Raw genomic sequence first — 12,142 nt, forward strand, 5'->3', positions numbered from 1 at the left:
CGGGTCAGTGCCAAAGGAGTGGCAGACTGGGGTGGTGGACCCAATATTTAAAAAAGGGGACCAGAGGGTGTGGGCCAATTATAGAGGCATCACATTACTCAGCCTCCCAGGGAAAGTGTACTCCAAGGTGCTGGAAAGGAGGGTCCGGCTGATAATCGAACCTCAGATCACGCTACAGAACCCACAACTCAGCATCTTAGTGGGCTAGTCTGACAGTCTTATCCCTTGTTAATGCCATTTAGGATTCTTGTTTGATACCTTAATAACCCATCGGTAACCCATTAATCTGTTTTAACATGTTTTTAAGTGCTTAACCCTTTAACCTATTGTGTTCAATGACAAAAGTACCTGATAATTTAAGTTACTTTTAAGGTAGATTCAGGAGTTGTATCAGTGGTAATTCTAGCCTTTTAAGTTTTTTCCCCTTAAAATGTATGTGAAACATGCACGAAACACATTAAAAATACCTGAATAACTAATAAATATTATGAATACCAAATCAATCCATTAATTACCCTCTTTAAAACAATTAAACATCCCTTAATTGTTTCCTTATTAATGGGGAAATTAAAGATGCATTTTGGAGCATTCCCACTGGGACATACTTTTACTCTGCCATTTGTCTTCAGATGATCCTCCCGCTGAAGCAAAACACCTACCGAAGGCCATAGAAAAATGACTCGGTCAATTACGTGTCATTATTCATGGTAAACTGGATTCACTTTTTCTTGTAACCTGATCCAAATCGTATGGTTCCGCTGAGCTAACACAAAGAGAAGGAAGTGTCACTTAAAGAACCAAATCCAGTCTGATAAGAAATGACTCATCTTACGCAGTTTATGAAAAATGGAAACTTGTGTAATAACCTTTGCAAATTAATAGAAACAGACCAGTCAGATTCTGTATAAATCATGTTTTTTTTAGTTGAGAAGACAAGCCGTCATATCAATGAATAAAAATGATCAAAAGAGAACAATAAACAAATCCAACATTTTCAAATGTTTACGTTGCTAACGGCATCTTTCTATGCTGGGTAGGAGGGGGTGAGTGGGGAAGGCCTGGGGGACGAGAGAAGGGTATGGGAGTGAGAGAGAAGGATAGAGGAGATAAGTAGGCTATAAAGGAGGAGAGGGTGAGAAAAGGATACAGTCGGAGAGAGGAGGACGAGAAGGATCAGGGTGAGGGATAAAGGAGGAGGAGATACAGGAAAATGGGGGTGGGGATGTAAATTCGTAGCTCTGGTTCAGAATCTTCCAGAACGTTCTCGGTCTCTGGAGCGGCGTCTCTCCCGGTCACGCCCGCCCCCGCCTCCGCCTCCGCCTCCCCCTCCGCCTCCCGCTCCGCCTCCCCGGCCTCGGTCCCGTGAGCGAGAGCGGCGTTCCCTGGAGCGGGAGCGATGTCTAAAGGAGGAGAGAGAGACACTGGGTTTATCATGGTCTAGGTTTTTACAATGAGAAGCTGACATGTTGGAGATGTTTGTCCAATAATCAGAACTGCTAAAGCAGGATGTCACAGAATTTTTAAACACACTGGACAAATTAGAAACCGAATCATTCGTCAGTGGACCTCTACCAACAGTTGATGTGGGAGTTCAGTTCAGACGGCTACTTTGACTGAATACACTGCATTCCAGAACCTGCTGTGTAAAAGGACTGAACTTCATATCGACAACTTCAATCTGTTCTGGGGGTGCAAACATCTTTTCAAAGCAGATGGCCTCCACCCAAACAGGCCCAGGGTAAAACTGTTAATGGACTGTTTTCTCTTTGCCCTTCACCACCCATCTTCCCCAGAATTCATCTTCTTCATGGGGGTCATTTCATTGGGCAGAATGAAATATGTTCAGTTAAATTATGTTCTTAGCCAGCTAACGTCCAAGTTAAGCTTGGATGTAAGCTTGGACACTTCCAAGTTAAGCTTGGCCCTGGTAACACATAGCTGGCTCAACTTTAAACTCACTTTGGAGAATGGAAAATCCTGCGTTTGTCCCAATAACTTATTCTGAAACTTAGCAGGCTATAATCACTATGTACGAAGAACAGCCCCCTGGTCCTTTCGTTGTACGTGGCACCCGTATTATGTACATACGATAAATAAACCACCTTGATAAGCACTCCTACTCCTCAGATGTTCAAAAAGCGGACATGGACCTCGGAATCAAAGACATAGAAACGACATGAGAGGTGTATTTATGTCAATCTGCACCTCTTCCTGCGTCGTCCATACAGCTCCCTCCTCAGTTCCCTGGAGATGGGCTTCAGGTGCATGAAGTTACAGAAGCCGCCTCGAGTGCACTCTCTGTGGAGAAACACGGTATTGCAATCAGAGGAGTGGGAAAAGCAGCACTACTGCAGTGAGGAGTTCATCTGAGTTTCCTGGGAGCTCCAAGTCATTTCGGTCTGCTTTAAGCCAACAGATGAAAATGAGTGCCATAACATTAAGGTAATCTCTCCCATAGAATAGAGATGAGGTGTCGATTAAAAACCATTATATCTTGGCTTCAATAATGTGTCGTCATGCGAGTCACGAGTCCTCAAATAGTAATCACCATTTTCAAATCTACATGTATGCCGATATCATGCCTTATAGCAAACCACTGCTTAATGATTTGAAGCTAGTTAGAACGGTTGTTTTTCGTGGTTCAGCACTGACCCCATTTCATACTGGCGACAGCAGGCTTCTCTGAAGTCCGTAACAGGGGAGAGCTCTGCCTGGATGGGCTGGCCGTTAAACCAGCGGTTGTTCAGATCCATCACCGCCTTCTCGGCGTCCTCCTCACGACGGAACTGCAGGACGGTTGACAGGAGAGAGATATCGCAGGAAAGGGGGGGAGAGAGAGAGAGGAGGGTGGAGAGATTATTCTCCCAACTCAAGAGTGACAGATTATAAGTGAGTGTGAGAGCAGTAGAGTCAGTGTTGCTCATTCCCCCTCACACGGCCACATCATCCCCTCCCCACTGCTACACCCCCTACCGACCGCCGCGCTCTGCTACTCCCCCTCCCGACCGCCGGGCTCTGCTACACCCCCGACCGACCGCCGCGCTCTGCTATACCCCCGACCTACCGCCGCGCTCTGCTACACCCCCGACCGACCGCCGCGCTCTGCTACACCCCCGACCGACCGCCGCGCTCTGCTACACCCCCGACCGACCGCCGCGCTCTGCTACACCCCCGACCGACCGCCGCGCTCTGCTACTCTGCTACTTTGCTCTGAGTCGCTGCCCATTTTTCGCCGCAGGCTCAAAACTCACCTCTTCAAGTAGTACTACCCGGATCCTTCCTCTTAACCACCTATTGTATTTATATTTTGCTACTCTTGCACTTTGGCTTTAGCACTAGATTGTGCTCTTAAGTCACTTGTTTAGAAAGAAGATGCCCTTGTGAGTTCTGTTGAGTAGTAGAACACTGACCACCGATGTTAAATGCAATTGCGTCTGCTAAATGACTAATGTAATCCTCACGCACCTTCACATAGACGTTGCCCACCAGATGGTCTCCCAGGTTGTCACACACGTTCATCTCCTCCACCTCTCCATATTTCTCCTCCATCTCGGCAAACACTTCCTGGAGCGAGAGCAAGTCAAAAGAGACAGGTGATTACCAACTCAACGCTACAATGTACAGTACACACACAGCAATTTGGTAGGCTTTAGATAACTGTGTGGTTACAGCCCGAGCTAGTCTTGAATGACAACATGAGCTTTGTGGCGAGTATACACTACATCAGCCATTCTCAACCGGTTGTCCGCAGAGCGCCATCTAGTGGGCCACAGAGGCAGTGGTAGCCTACTGCCAAATGGTTAGACAAAAAAGAAATAAAGTTTGGTAATTTACAATGCTAGTAATTTTTCTTTCTTTTATCTAAATGTACTGAATAATTCAAACACATTTTCCAAGTTAAAATGCATAATTTCAATGACCAGTTTGAATATCACACCAATCACATCCGCCAATCACATCCCTCGGATGAGAAAAGTGACGGACCACTAGTTTTTTGGATGCATTAGGGAAGGTGGTCTTCTGAACGGTTTTAACAATCAAAAGTGGGCCTTAAATTACAAAAGGTTGAGAACCCCTGCACTACATAACCACTAGATATACTGGTGACGAGATAGAACCACATGACCACCTCAAAGAACTCGTCGTAGTGCTCCTGCATCTCCACGTCGCTGACGGCACCTAGTGGCGAGAGGGAGAAACACGTCAGGGAAAAGCACACCCGAGTTCACACCGTCCCTCAGGACAGCACAACAACACTGGCAAAACTGCTGCACAGGTAAGGTTTTAGATAGCACTTATAAATTACAGTGGCCTAGTCTTTGAATAGTTGAATACACAAGTCAGTTGAGGGCATTCCTAGTAATTATCAGTTTTTTTTTTTTTAAAGGTCAGAAGACTATGGATTAAAAACTGGGTTCATGGTGTCCTTATTGAACAAGACTGTAGGTTCCCTATTTCAGAAGCACTAACGCCTGGTTCATATTCTGTCAGTAACCATGTATCCAGACTATTAGAATGTGGCCAGCTGAGTCAATAGCAGTTACATTGTAATAAAGTCTGTATGTCGACAGATGGCAAAAAGCAAACAAATGGCACTCAACCAGCAACTGAGAGCAAATAGTGCATCAGCTAGCACACGAGTAGGCCTACATTTAGCTCTAGAAGGGACTTGGGGAGCTTCTATCCTCTTTAGGGGAAATGCCAGTCGCAGTTCCTCAATTCGGAAAACATTTCCAAAGCAGCATTTTATATACTGAACAAAAATCTGGCCAAACGCTGTCTGGTTCCCTCCCAGCTGTAATGTGTTCTATTCCCGAGTTTAATCTACTGAGCCCAGAGGCCATTCCCACCGGCCATGAACTAAGAGGATGGACCAATGTTAGACATAGAGGAGCGTGTTAGAGCTAGTGTGGGCCTAAATCATGGAGAGAGGGGTAGAGGGGGAGAGATAGAAGGGAGAGGGAAAGGGAGAGACAGAGAGAGAGGTTTTGGCGGGCCACGGGTCCCCGTTAGGGGTTGGAAAACTTACAGCGCAAACCATCAGCAGACTGGGCAGTGTTTTGAGGGTTACGGTAAATGTTCAAGAGGGCAATAGTCTGAAATACAAAATGTACATTTTTTGAGTTTCAAACAGTTTTTTTAAAAGGTTATTTAAATCAGGATCATTTACTGTACTCCCCAACCCCCGCAATAAATAACTAGGATGATTAATAACTGCGTGCTCGTGTCCCAATCAGCAACAGTAGGGGGCAGCGGAGGACTGAAAGAGAGGTTAGGAGGATCCACTGTACTGGTCTGAGCTGCAGAGGCAGGAGCTGGAGGAAACCAGTGAGAGTCTCAGAATGACATTCAATCCAACAAGTTATAATATTCAATTAATTCAAATAAATGTATGTTCTGTGATCAGCCAACATTCAGTACAAAATGTTAGATGGCAACGGATGCACCACTGGTGTCGGAATTTTTGTTAAGAAATTCTAGATGTGTGCAGCAAGTGTGTTTACGGTCATTCTGAGACGCTCAACAGAGAGACAAAGAAGTTAAACACAACAGTGATACTTGTTCAGTCAGACCACCAGCCCCAACTTACCTGGGATGCAGAGTGGCAGTGGATCGGCCTTACTAGCAGAACTTTGATATATGGATTTGACAACATCACTTACTAGCTGGTGCTCAACATCAGGTTTTAACTCACTGTCTTGATTCAACATTGCTGACATATTCATCTACAAAATGGCTGACATGAGAAACAGATAACCTGAGGAGCAGTAGTGGTATGGTCAGATCAGCTCTATAGACGTCACCTTAGGCTCATCGTTCGACCAATGCTCAGACACTACACAGATTTCTCTGCAACATATGTATCCCTGTGAGTGGTTTGCCCCGCCTGTGCTGGGCTTTAAGCAGGAGTGCAAGGATGATCATTTTCAAAAGACCTTGTGTGGTCTGTCTGTGTGGTCTGTCTTGTCTGGCAGTGGGGCTAGTAAACAGCTCAGCTAATACATCATAAATGTAGACTTAATTATAAGCATCAGCGGCTGGACTAGTCCTTCTCGTCCGCCTTAGACACTCCAAGAGCGGTCATGACCACAGTGAATTGCTGCTTCCTTATTGGAGAATTGTTGCACCCTCTACCTCCCTGGTGATGTTAGCTACCTCGTTGCCATAGGCTACCATGGTGAAGTAGGCCAGTTTAGGCATCACCTACACCAGGTTGTGACCCCTGCAGCTACCGCCTACTTTTGTATTGAGCCCCCCCTCCGGAGCCCTGGCAGCAGCCTAAAAACTGGGGTGAGGCGAAACTCTAAAGTGGAAACCTAGAGGGCCGTGGCCCCGTCCCAAATGAACCGCTACACCCTTTTTGCCGATCTGAGATGATTGGGGAGGGTAAAAAGCGGTGCGGTGGCAATTTCAATCAGTCAATTAAAAGGGGAAAAAATGGAGCTGTTGCCACATCGTTTAAGCCTCATAAAAATCCTGTCTGGATGTCAGCAGATGATTACAAGCTAGGGCCCAGAGGCCGATTTGGGACGGAGCCGACGACAGGACTGGAGCGGAGGGACTTACAGTGAGAGCCGTCAGCCGTCTGCGCACTGTTTTGGGGGTTACGGTAGATGTTTTGAATCAAGATGGTCTGCAGAGGGAAAAATAAAAATATGTATAAAAAATCAAACTAAATTCCCAGCCTCCCCCATATATATATATTCTAGACTAGCACTAAGTAATGTTTTTACCCACCGGTCATGTTGAAGGTGGAGGACGACAGTTTAGTCCGTCCGCTAAAACATAAAAAAAAATATATATATAATCCCAGGACCTAGAAAAACCTGGGGAGGGGGCAACATCCCTGGACCTACAGTATAAAGGAGGCGGGCCGATTCACTGGACCTATAGAAACCTAGGAATGAAGGAGGCCAAAATCCCTGGACCTATTAGGAGCCTAGAAAAGGACTCTGCCAAATCCCTGGACCTATAGGAACCTAGAAATGAAGGAGGGCCAAATCCCTGGACCTAAAGGAACCTAGAAAAGGAGTCTGCCAAATCCCTGGACCTATAGGAACCTAGAAAAGGACTCTGCCAAATTCCTGGACCTATAGGAACCTAGAAATGAAGGACGGCCAAATCCATGGACCTATAGAAACCTAGGAATGAAGGATGGCCAAATCCCTGGACCTATAGGAGCCTAGAAAAGGAATCTGCCAAATCCCTGGACCTATAGGAGCCTAGAAAAGGAATCTGCCAAATCCCTGGACCTATGGGAACCTAGGAATGAAGGATGGCCAAACCCCTGGACCTATAGAAGCCTAGAAAAGGAATCTGCCAAATCCCTGGACCTATGGGAACCTAGGAATGAAGAAGTGCCAAATCCCTGGACCTATAGAAGCCTAGAAAATGAATCTACCAAGCCCTTGGACCTATAGAACCCTAAGAATGAAGCAGGGCCAAAATCCTGGATCTATAGAGATCTAGAAATGAAGGCAGGCCAACTACCTGTAGCTACAAGATAACCTAAAAAAGGGGACGGACGGACAAATCCCTGGACCGGAGGGGGAACAAGAACAACACAGACGAGGAGTCCACACTTGAACGCTTGATACGATGGGAGTTTGTAGTCCTTTTACGGTTCCCTCTTCTGGGATGCCGAACTGGAGAGGGACCATCAAGACAAAGGTGTTGCTGAGAGGACAGTCCATTGTCAGAGATTTTAACTTGCAAGATGAGCACAGACTGAGCTATGAGACCATAGAATGATCTTGAACCAGCAAAGGGTGACATCCATAATCTGATAATTTCGGTGCTTGTGATATTCTAACTTTCTACTCCAGTGATGACTGCATGAGTTGAGAATAGATAAGAGTAAAAAGAGCTAAGATATCCCCCCATATGTCTCTAGAAATGTGATTGGGGCAAAGTTCAATGCAGGTAAAAGCTTTCTTATGATGTCCAATTTGTCAACAACTGTCTTCAAGATGGCTGCAATGACACTGGTTGAAGATGTGTCCAGAGACACTTGAACGCTATAATGCCATTTAAAAATAAATAAATAATTATAAAACTGGGACTCACTAGATTGACACTCAAGTCAGTCTCTAAACACTGAGCTCAACTAGAGACTGAAGACATTCGTCCAGGTCTCCTTGCTAAAAGTGGAAACAATTTGAGAGACTGAAAAAACCCCTGCATTGTAGAACAATCCAACTTCTTTAGGGCTGCCCTTCCCTAATGCGGCAGTGAATGTTTTGTTTTGATTCTCCACTCCAGTTTGTTTGGAGGACATCATTTCCGGTAAGGCGGGTCCTTCACTCTATTGGAGAAGTAGGCAGTGGCTCTGATTTGTAGCATTGGTTTTCGGCGCTGTTCTAGCAACGTTTTTCAGTGGAGATGTCTCCAGACTTTCGGAGGCGGTCTCCAAAGTCTGGCATTGCAAGACTACTAGACTAATGAGTACTTGAATACACCATTTGTCTTCCCCTGCCTAAGCTCAAGAGTAGGCATATTACAAAGCCAAGTGGCTGTGCACAAAGTGTAACCTAGCTGCATTTAAGTTAAACCCATTCAGTATAAAATAGCTAGCTTTTCAGTTTTTTTGTGTTCATGAGAGGTGGTCGCGTGTTTATATACCAGAGGACGTGAGATTGCATGGAACCCAGCAAGCTAGGGTGGAAGCAATACAGACGTGCACCAGTGAATGGCACCAAATCAAAGTACAAACACAACATTGCACATGCACGTCCAGGGTCTCTCCAACCAGGGTCTCTCCGAAGAATTGAATTGGCAACCTAGAGACTTTAAATCGTAATCTGCAGTTACAGTGTGCCATACAGCTCCAGCACTGGTCCACAGTGAGTTCTAGACTGTGGATTATGACTAACATGGTGGGAGAAGGAGTTTAACATACACATATTACAGGTAGGCCAAATATTCAATATACCCAATATGAACAGTCAATTAAACTGGTGGGCATAATTGTATTTCTTTGAGTACAGCCATAGCATGAGAAAGTCCCCATCTGTTGCATAGTCTCTACACACGATGGCGTACCACTAAAGCAAAGACGGTTTTCATAGCATGTTATAATGTAACAATTGGAAATCGTGCAGTGGTAGCTAGACACACTTACCTGACTGAAGGTTGGCTTGTTGTGAAGTCTAGAGCAGCGATCCCCATGGCGGCATGCACCAATTTTGAAGTAGAAAGAGCAGTTGACCCTATTGTGGAGAGGAACGGTGCATTCATTGTTGTTGGTAAAGAGAGCATGAATGAGACAGCGTTGCGCACAATCCGTTGGAATGCGCCAAGCTACTTGTGGTGGATCTTGTTTCACAATTCGAACATGCAAAAATAGACCAGAATAGGGATTACTAAATAAAATAAGGTATTTACTAGTTTGCTACGTTGCACCACAATGCAGCGGTCGCCCGTTCAAATCGTATCACGCGCGCCTCCTAGCCCATGCAGTCACACTAGTAGCTAGCTAACGTTAGCTAGCTTAGAATAGCTAGCACTCGGGAGAATTGCCGCTTGGTTTGCAGCGTGAATATGCTCAAATGCAGTGTTCAGCATTTGCTAACATTCAGGGTTAAGTTCATCTACTGTACTGTACATTTTGGTTTTGTATCAATATAGTAAGTTAATGTGAACATTTTACTCACTTATCTTTCTCTGTGCCGAAGATGGACGCCAGGTACTCCGCCATTTTCTGTTAACCTCACACGCTACAAACACTTCCGGTGTTAAGTAGCGTTGCAGTCTACAGATTTCTAGGATGTTCCCCTCTTCACAAGACCTCTGACTAGAGTTCCTGAAAACACAGGCTGCGCTAGCCTTTCTCCATAAGCGATGTTCAGTTGTCAGTTAACCATATTATGATGGTTTTGTACCGTAAATAAACACTGGGAGACAGGTGTGTATCAAGTTAACCCATGCTTTATTAAATTGCCCCAAACCCCAGTAGACATGATACATACGTTGTCTTTATCACATGGGCCTAGCCTATTGTAATACGAGCTTCAGTAAGGCAAGTCACTTCAGCTGTGGAAACAGATTTCAAGGAATAAAGATATAACTAGCTAGGTAGGGCCTATCAAATAAAACATTTGAGGATTGATCAAGTCGACTGTCAATCAATGGAACTCGTGAAAAACATGTGGGTAAACAGATGCATAGTCTTCACATCAACAATTGACCAAAATGAACATTATCTATGCACAAAAGTTATCAATATTATGGCACAGGCAGTACAGCGAGGGGTCTCAAATTGGACCCCAACCAAACATATTTTTAAGGACATCATAGTAGCAAAACTCCTCTAACCCTAGTCCCCGCCCCCTTGTGTTGACCAAAAACTTGCATAAATTCGACTCGAAGGCTGGCCTAGCTAAGCTTAGCTACTGGCTTCTCAACGGGATTCATAAATCCACAATTTTGGAGCTTTGAAAGTTTAATCTAAGAGGTATGTTAGTCTGTATTATGAATATAGGTATGGCATTAGTAACAGACGGGCTCATAGGTCTGATTATAAGTGTGTATTGTGCCTCGTCAATCTTCCCGCTGTTTCGTATCGAACAAATGGTTGCCTGGCTAGCTAGCACTAAAGTTATAGCTAGCTAACACAGAGATGCTATTTAGTTAAGTTAGCTAACTAGCCAATTAGAAAAGCTATGCTCCGTAAGTTATTTAAACTCCCAGCAACACACTCACAAAATGACGTTAGCAATAGGCAGTTGGTAATGTGTTGGCTCACATCTCTGCTAATAATACCCAAAATAACAAAAAGTTGGTCATCTAACGTTACTTCTCAAAAAAGGTCATGAATCGTTAGCTAGCCTAATGTTCGCTAATGTTAGCCAGATACTTGTTGGACCAATGTCGTGCAACATGATTGACAACGCTATTAAGCCTAAGCATTTACACAGAGTAATCCACCCATAATCAATGTCCACACTTCCACAGCGACGTACTAGTCCTGCTAGCAGGCTGGGGCTGTAGCTACCGCTAGCAGGTTGTAACGTTAGCATAGCTAGCTGGTCAGATGAAAGCAGTCAGGTCGGTGCAAACGGCGAGGGGTTGTCTCCAGTTGTCCAGTTTTTCGACGCTTCGGTACGTTATACTTTTAGTTAAAGATAAATTGAAATTCCTTTAAGTTATAGACCGCCGTATTCTGTATTTTTGTTCTGTTTTGGAGGAGCAAATTAAGCAGGTATTTCCCCTGACAGCTCTCGGAAGTCTTGCGTTCAACGCTGTAAACTTAGCCAGGATTTCCGGCTCCTTTCCATTTGCCCCTATGCTGTTTTGTTTCCGTTTATTCCATTTCCGTTTTAAAGTTTTCGAGATTCTAACTTTGTCAGTGATTTTTAATCGAAATTGAAATAAGTAATTTGGCGAAAATGTCTGTTTATTGTCAAATACAGTGATATGAGTTCCGAGCTCATGTGGCGCGTGTCTTGCCCCTCCTAGATATCTCCGACCGATTCTGTCTTGGTTGTCGGTCGTATTTTCATAAACGATGCACAGCTATGCTACGCTTATAAAACACATTACAGTCGCTACACCCCCGAAATATTTCTGACAGTAGCGTTTGCTTAGTTATTTCGAGTAAAGTATAGAATTGTCAACTAGTGGCCTATTGCAAGGCCTGTACATTGGCGAGGCCTCGCCCTCGAGTGGCCCAGTATTAGTACTTTGAGCTCACACTAAAGTCTTAGACGCCCAATGAAAAATCGAGGCTGTTAAACACTAGAGCCATCTGATGTAGCTGTCTGTGTGTGTGTCTGTATAGTTAAGATGGACCGACCTGTTAGTACAATCCTTCCTCATTCACACATATGTAATAGCTTTTGTAGGTATAGATAATGCCTATGAGATGCAATACTGTTTCCAATAGAGAATGGCTATGAGATACAGTGTCCAATGATACAATTGTGTTGATTCCTCTACCAGCAATATACATGATGTGTAGGAATACACAGTTCCACACATTTAACAAATTCAAACATTGATTGTCAATTACACGAAACGGCATATATTTCCAGTTTCAGGGATATTGTATTTGTATGGTGTATGCTCTTACTAGATCCAGATTTTTCTATTGGAAGATACGTTGTTTAAATCTTCATACTCATACTTCCATTTTCATGTTTGA

The 12,142-nt window shown here is 44.4% G+C and overlaps 2 protein-coding genes across 4 annotated transcripts in view; one reads left to right on the forward strand and one right to left on the reverse strand.

The window, feature by feature from the left end:
• Nucleotides 1–931: 931 nt before the first annotated feature.
• On the reverse strand, nucleotides 932–9,703 carry LOC311312770 (splicing factor U2AF 26 kDa subunit-like). 2 transcript variants are annotated; one of them, XM_084442770.1, is made up of 8 exons: nucleotides 9,654–9,703; nucleotides 9,122–9,209; nucleotides 6,568–6,634; nucleotides 4,130–4,179; nucleotides 3,466–3,564; nucleotides 2,653–2,786; nucleotides 2,206–2,298; nucleotides 932–1,400 (listed from the first exon to the last, which is right to left on the reverse strand). In XM_084442770.1, the coding sequence occupies exons 1-8, from the start codon at nucleotides 9,695–9,697 to the stop codon at nucleotides 1,244–1,246; spliced, it is 732 nt and encodes a 243-aa protein (XP_084298896.1). In that variant the 5' UTR covers nucleotides 9,698–9,703; the 3' UTR covers nucleotides 932–1,243. The 2 variants fall into 2 exon arrangements, with proteins under 2 accessions (XP_084298896.1, XP_084298895.1); XM_084442769.1 differs by lacking the exons at nucleotides 9,122–9,209; nucleotides 9,654–9,703 and adding exons at nucleotides 5,030–5,096; nucleotides 6,739–8,898.
• A 627-nt stretch (nucleotides 9,704–10,330) lies between these two features.
• The window catches only part of gabpa (GA binding protein transcription factor subunit alpha), a 6,726-nt gene continuing 4,914 nt past the window's right edge, over nucleotides 10,331–12,142 (forward strand). The window contains exon 1 of one of the 2 annotated variants that reach the window (XM_084443578.1): nucleotides 10,331–10,453. The gene's annotated coding sequence lies outside the window, so the exon portion shown is untranslated. Of the gene's footprint in view, nucleotides 10,454–10,937; nucleotides 11,101–12,142 lie in introns of those variants that run through there. The other variant, XM_084443579.1, reaches the window with a different exon arrangement.

Source organism: Borostomias antarcticus, assembly GCF_949987555.1.
Source record: "Borostomias antarcticus genome assembly, chromosome: 9".
Classification (NCBI taxonomy): domain Eukaryota; kingdom Metazoa; phylum Chordata; class Actinopteri; order Stomiiformes; family Stomiidae; genus Borostomias; species Borostomias antarcticus.

Bases quoted from the DNA above. Each gene is read 5' to 3' on its own strand.
- LOC311312770 (XM_084442770.1), bottom strand. From the start codon at position 9,697: ATGGCGGAGTACCTGGCGTCCATCTTCGGCACAGAGAAAGATAA. The intron at 4,180-6,567 runs GTAAGTCCCTCC...TCTCGCCACTAG, and splicing joins GACGGCTGACGGCTCTCACT to GTGCCGTCAGCGACGTGGAG. The intron at 1,401-2,205 runs GTGCAGATTGAC...CTCCTCCTTTAG, and splicing joins TATGGACGACGCAGGAAGAG to ACATCGCTCCCGCTCCAGGG.